Here is a 6,991-nt window from a genome sequence, read left to right on the forward strand (position 1 = left end):
AAATGCATCTTTTTAAAATGGCTTTTTGTATCCGGTAGTGTGGTGACACTTTTATATTTATTTTATTTAGTTTTATTTTACTTTTGATCCTCTCATTTATTGTTTTTAGTTTTTTTTTAGCCGTGTTTTACTAATGTACTTGATTTCTGGTGTGTTGTTTTAAATTGTTGTTTAATCCTTTGTAAAGCACCTTGGTTCACCTGTGGGTCAATGTAAGGTGCTATATAAATAAAGTACATTTACATTTACATTTACATTTGTGTGTGAAGAATGATGCTGGCCTTATTGTTACTAGCACATTTTGCTTACGGTTGTTTTGTTTTTGTGTGTGTGTGTAATTCATTCAGTTTCATTGCAAATTCATCTATCTATCTATCTATCTATCTATCTATCTTATTATACTTAAGTATGATAATTGTGCTCCACGTCTTATTTAAAGGATTTTGTATCATCACTTTTTTATGCAGATCAACAAAAGCCCCCAGAAAACAAGAATTCTGTTACACTAAAATGGTGGAAAGCAGGCACATGATGGCCAGCCTCTTCATGAAACAGCTTATGACAGAGCTTATACTGTAAACTAAACGAGTGTGTGTTTATGTGTGTAACCAATTTATGAGTTTTAGTTGGAATCGTTTTTTTTTTCTATTTACTAACGTCAGCACCACATGGCGGCGTTTCTTTCCTTTTCCAGACTTGTTGTTGTCTCTGGTGGGAACAGCGAAGTGGGGGCTGTTCATGGAAAAGTTCTGGGATGCAGGGATTCCTTGTTTACATCCTCCCGGAGTACGCCGCGGGGGCGGGGTTAGGCCCGCCCTCATTCTTTAGGCCTGACGTCATTGTCGCTTGTGTTTTTTATGAATGAAAGAATCCAACCTCAGAGAGCAGCGGAGTAATTCCGGGAAAAGGCGGACTGACATTTTGTCGCCAGGCTCGCGTCGACCCAGCAGGTAAAATATCACATTTTTAACAAAATATCAAACGTTAAAATGCTCAGCTGGAACTCGGCGGTGTTCGCCGAGCGGTAGGGGAATGGTTTCCGCCGGGGGACTTGCCAAGGACAAGTGAGCAGGCAGCTGTTTGCTTTCCTTTAGCTCGTCAGAAACCGTTGATGCTAGGTGCTAACAGTTAACATTACTAGCATGTTTAAGATGATGCGGATAATTTGGCCTCGCTCTTCATATTTGTGCCTCTGTACTCGCACTGTCTGACGCCTAGAGGGTGTCTCCACTGCTTAGTGTTACGTGTGAGGTTTTAAAATGGTTTTAATTGTTTATTTAAAGTGTAAATAAATGGTTGTCGGGGAACACTCGTGATGGCTGTTTACTATAGCAGCAGCGCCGTTGCCCTAAACTGGCCACCTCCTCTCCGTGTGAGATTAAGGGTAAATTCTCGCCGTAGCTTGATAAATAAATACGGTTTGCACGGTTGTGTGCGTTATTTTGACATTTAATATTACAAAGTGTACATATTATGGAGTAAGATCAGAAAACAACACATGTTCTAGCTAAGGTCTGGCAGTGCTGCGTTCACTTGTTGCTCTCCGCTTTGATATCTTTAAAAGTCCTCCAACGTGGTATTTATAGTGAAGTATAAACATGGACCTTCCTGTGTTGTTGGGTCTAATACAGAAAGACGTGGTTACGACTGGTTTCCTGGGTTTGTACTGACTGGCAGTCTTGGTGGAGCTGAGCAAAGGGTTTATTGCTGAATCACCCTGACTTTACGAAACGGCGGTCTCATCGGTTTACAGCCGGAGTCCGCCGGCTGGTCGGACAACCGCTGTTGCTGCAACTTCCTACGCATTTCGGGAAATGCAGTTTGTTGTCTTCGAGTCCACACAAGCAGGTGTTTTTATGTAGCTTGTGCGGAGCTGAAGCTTAACAGGATTATTATGGTGTTGCTCAAAGGGCCACGCAAAACGAAACCGATGTTATGAAATGAGTGCCTTGGCTTGTGTGGTTCCTCCTCCTGTCTGCCCGGGTTTCTTGTCCGGAGAAAGACACCGGCACCATTTACAGCCTTGGCTTATGTAGGTTACTGTGTCTGTATACGTTTTTTTTACATCTTTTGGACACAGTTGGACGCCATAAAAAGGGCCATTAAAGAAGACATGGCAAGAAGGTTCAGAGAGAAACAAGAGGGAGTGCTGCTGTAAAACAGTAAATTAAACTACCTAGGTTATAGCTCTATATGGACTTTTATGATTAGAGTCACAAAACTGTTATCACAATAACGGGAAAAAAGCATAAACCCAACTTCAAACGGCTCTTAAATAGTTCACATTAAAAGGCGGCATAATTACATCATTTAGATTTTGTTGCGAAAAGATTTAGAAGAGGAAACAGGCTAGAAAGTTTCTCAACGATCATAAATATTCCCCGGGAAGCAAGAATTGTTTCACTGGAGCAGTTTGTTTCTCAAATAGAAATGATGAGTGCGAGCAGTTGGCTCATCTGAGAAGCTGCCAAAAGGTCAACAACAACCTCAAAGGAACCACGGGACAGTGTTTGGCAACCTTTAACATTTTCTTCATGTTTTTCTCTTCACCTCTGGACTACCAGAGTGAACCGACGAAAGGTCGAAATCCAGTGTTGCAATAAATATGAAAGTTAACAGCCTGACTTTGCAGATGCAACGTGGGAAAGCACCTCGTGGTCGGATGATGTCAGAGTAAAATTCGTTGCTTTTGATCAAATGTTAAAGTCTGAAGATATTCTAGGCGTCGGGCACCGCATGGCTGTTTGTATCCTCTGCACTGTGCTCGCTATGTAGGTGAAATGAACGCAGCATAAGCTGCAGAATCGTTTTTATCGACGCGATCAACCGAGTAGTGACTAAGGGGGAAAAAACGCTGATGTTGGCCCACTTGGAGGTTAGACTTTAATCCCACACAGCACTATTTGTGAGCTGACCTAAGAGGCGTGTAGGAAGTCCCGATACAGCCTGCGTGAAATGCTGAGCGAGAAGAATAGGAGAGAGTTACCAAACACTTTCTCACTTATTACAGCATGTTATGAGATGCAGCAGAGTTTTAGTTCTCTTTTAACTTCATCTAAAATTGTAAATTATAATATGTCATGATCTATAACACGCCACTTGAGATTGTTTTCATTGTCAGAGTTTAACTGTGAGGAAATATTTCACTAAAATGTTTTCACAGTTACAGCCGTGAACCGTTGGTGTAATGTTGACAAGAGGAAGTGTTGAGGGATTTGGTTAGGACACCTGCTTTGAGCAACCAAAGGGCAGACACGACTTCCCCTCTCACTATTCCAGCTAACAGAGAAAGACATGTTTCTTTCAAAAACCACCCCCTTCCTTTCATATCAAACGGCACAGTTTAATGAGCGAGCGCGTTTGGAGAAGCGTGAAATATCTGTGGCTTCCCTTTTTCTTTATCAAGCATGACTGGCCGTCTTGTGAGCGGATGGTGAATGTCAGACCACATTTGGGCTAAAAATGCACATTGTCCTGAGTCACATGTCATAACACACCTTTCGTTTTCTGTGTCCCGCTTCTGTCCCTCCAGAGTGTCTATATTTGTTCTAAGTGGTGTTCGGGGGGAAAAGACGACTGGATCATGACGACAGAAAGAAGCAGCAAAGCCCTGAAGGTAACACATGGCCAGAAATAACACTCAAGTTATGTTATCTCAAGGAGAGTGAGTCATGCTTATAGCCTTGAGCTGAAACTTTGATGTTGAAAAGAAGTTTCATCCCGGCATCATTTGTCATCTTCCATTTTCCCCTTTCTTTTTTTTTTTTTTTTAAATATTTCCCCCTCTCTTTCTTCCTCCTCAGGTCAAGCAGGAATGCGGCGAGAACGTGCCCATCCTGTCGGACAGCGAGCTCATGTCCCTCTCAGTGCGGGAGCTGAATCTCCATCTCCGCGGCCTCTCCCGCGACGAGATCCAGAAGCTGAAGCAGCGGCGCCGTACCTTGAAGAACCGGGGCTACGCCGCCAGCTGCCGGGTCAAACGGGTCTCGCAGCGGGAGGCTCTGGAGCAGCAGAAGATGGAGCTGCAGAGGGAGGTGGATAGGCTCGGGGCGGAGAACGCCGGCATGAGAAAAGAGCTGGAGGGGCTCGGCGCGCGCCTCGCCGCCCTCCAGAGATTCGCCAGGGGCCTGGAAGCAGGAGGTGGGAGCCTGCTGGCCACAGCCCCGCGCCTCAACACAGCCTCGGTCATCACCATCGTGAAGAGTCCACCACAGCCTCAAGCTCAGAGAGAACAGGAGCCGTCCTAGAAGGAGCTGATGGGGTCGGACTGGGGGTTGGGTGGGGGGGGGTAGACAGCCTGCAATGCAAACACACACACACACCTGCAGGCGAACATATAGAACACACACACACAGGAGAACAGGAAGACTATATTAGTAGGAAAATACTAAGCGCCTCGTTCACATTATCATATGCAGTAGTAATTAGTTTAGTGGCAGCATCCTGTCACCCAGTAATCCAAACTCATCTAGACCTGGTGGAGGTGTCCTCTGCTTATTGCTGCTTCATTACACCGCAGCTTCGTTGACTGAATTTACTCAAAGTTTAGATTCAGGAACATCAGGTTTAATGTGAACAAGGCGTTGGGCACTGATGTACTCATACCATACATGCACAAAACTCTCTCGCTTTCCCCCGATCCACACGGGGGGTGTAACCGAACTCCGACTGAAGCCAGACCAACCCCAGCAGAGTTACTGTACCGCATCTCCACTGCTCAGCAGACCCAGCTCAATCGAGGCTGGCGCTCTCTGCCTTTGCTACCCAAAGGCCGGGGGCGTCTTTCCGCTAACGTTTAAGGCACGTGACCAACGGCAAAATGTCAGGGTGGAGCAGGCGTCTGTGCTTCAGCTCTACAACATTCCTGGCACAGACGTAGTTAGTAATTACACGTGTGTCTGCTACCACGTAAGAAGACATCCCCAGTCCTTTGTGTTCGTGCAGGATCTGTCAACGCTGGTGCATGTGCAGGTTGGGTAGCGGGTGCTGTGAAGTAGATCATCACCATGTGATCTATTTTGAGAACCACCACACTGACGGCTCTCAGTCTGTCCAGGAAAAGGTTGGGAATCGCTGCATAAGTCCGTAAATTCTTTCAAGCTGTAGATTTTTGTAGTTTGGGGATCCTCCGGCCACTACTTCCTACCTATGCTGTACTGCTTGTGTACACATCTGTCACATCGGCGCAGTGCCTTCAGTGCCTGTAGGAGTTTCAAGAATGCAGAGCTAAGAAGGAAAAAGTTAAAAACAGGCTGTAATGGCTCCCTCTTGCCCGCTCACAACCACACACCTTCTATTTTCTAAGCTATAACCCCACATTACTCGTTTCCCCGACCTATACTGTGCAGTAACTTTGCTACAGTCCGCTGTGGCTTCCTTCTTTCACATGTGGTAAGCTTCCGACAACACACGTTGGTCACTTCGCTTAAAAAAAAAACAAACAAAAACAAAGCGGAGTCGAAGCGGAGTTGTGTCTGGCAGGAATTACGCTCAAGTCGAAATCTTTTGCATACATTCCCCGTTTTGTGTTCTTGTTTGTAATATTTGTACGTGCCGCTGAGAGACGACAATGTTGAGTGACATTTATCAGAGATATATTCTATATTTTATTTGTATTTAAAGGTAGATATTATGAAAGACAAGCTAACGAGTGCTGTGATGTTCTGTATGTTTTCAAAAAAAAGTACTTATGACTAGTCTGAGGATATTCTCATGTCTAATTGTTGTGTTTGTGTGGCGACGATGATTACGAAATGTTAATTATTAGCGGTGTAGAAATATGCTCGAAGCCAATGGCCATATTGCTGTATGATGATGATTTTTGTGTGCGTGTTTGTTTATTATGTTTATTTTGTTTTTTGTTTTTTTATGTCATGTTCGTACCGGCTTGTCATGGTGGATCCTTGGAGGGACGTTATTTTTCTATGATGATTTGTTTGTGCGAAAGGTCACTTCTGAATTGGCGGGATGTCAAAAGGATAAAAGAGAAAGATGGAGATGAGGAGGAGACAAGAAGGTTGAGGGGTAGCTGGACGATGGAGAAAGAAAGTAGGAAAGGAGGGCTGGGGGAGGAGGTGCAGAGAGGTGGCGCTTTATTCACTTGAAAACCTCCATCAGACGTCGGCCTTTGTGTTCAACGGGCTTAGATTTCATGGAGTTTAGGCCACTGAATAGTGCTAGCAATATTGTGTATAAGTAGGCTGTGTAACACATTAAACTGTGTTGGCAAATAACTCCTAAAGATACAGGACATATATTTAGCTATATATGAATATCAGTGTGGCAGCATTTATTCTCAATATTTTAACGTCTCACATCTGTCCAATTTGTGCTGGATGTTTTGTAATACCTGCAAAACAAAAAATGGTCTTTGTATTTATTACCTGTATTTTTTCTATTGTGAAAATTTAAGTACATTTGTCTATTTTATATATTAATTATAATAAATGTTGTACATATTGTACATAACATGGTGGTTGTCGGCTGGTTTGGAAGAGAGGAGGAAGTGGAGTTGCGCAAGTTTACTGCTCCGGATCAGAAGATAAAGTCGAGCCTTAATGTATAAATAAGAAAAGAATTAATGGTCTAATTATTTTTGGCGTGTTTGTAGCGCACACGTACTCAGTCACTGTCTAAATATGCTTTGCATCAACAAAAAGCGCTGACTCAAGTGACACTCTTAACCTCGGCCCCTCTGCTAAGTCCCTGATGTTCTCCCTGTGAGCGTCAGGATTATGTCATTTGTTGACAGGAGGCTGTTTTTGCAGCGTCTTAACATTTTTCCCACATCTGGATAGGGAGCATAGTCGTGTAACAACGCTTTAACGTGTTAAAATTCAGTTGTAGACGTAGATTAGCAGTCGTATTCACCTTGATTTCTAGCTAAAGCTGAAAAAATAACATTTACAGCAGTGATTTCCACCCTTTTTTGTCAAACTGACAGTTGAACTATCAGGTCTCCATATAGTACAACAGATAAAATATTTACAAT

The 6,991-nt window shown here is 43.7% G+C and overlaps 1 protein-coding gene across 1 annotated transcript; it reads left to right on the plus strand.

Moving 5' to 3' along the window:
• Nucleotides 1-861: 861 nt before the first annotated feature.
• On the plus strand, nt 862-4,259 carry maff (v-maf avian musculoaponeurotic fibrosarcoma oncogene homolog F; the record flags this gene model as incomplete). The annotated part of the gene is given in 4 exon segments (XM_084568332.1): nt 862-950; nt 3,533-3,569; nt 3,572-3,616; nt 3,804-4,259. Coding segments are annotated over 4 exon segments (615 nt in total). The 3' UTR covers nt 4,248-4,259.
• Nucleotides 4,260-6,991: the final 2,732 nt, after the last annotated feature.

Source organism: Chelon labrosus (genome assembly GCF_963514085.1).
Source record: "Chelon labrosus genome assembly, chromosome: 19".
Taxonomy (NCBI): domain Eukaryota; kingdom Metazoa; phylum Chordata; class Actinopteri; order Mugiliformes; family Mugilidae; genus Chelon; species Chelon labrosus.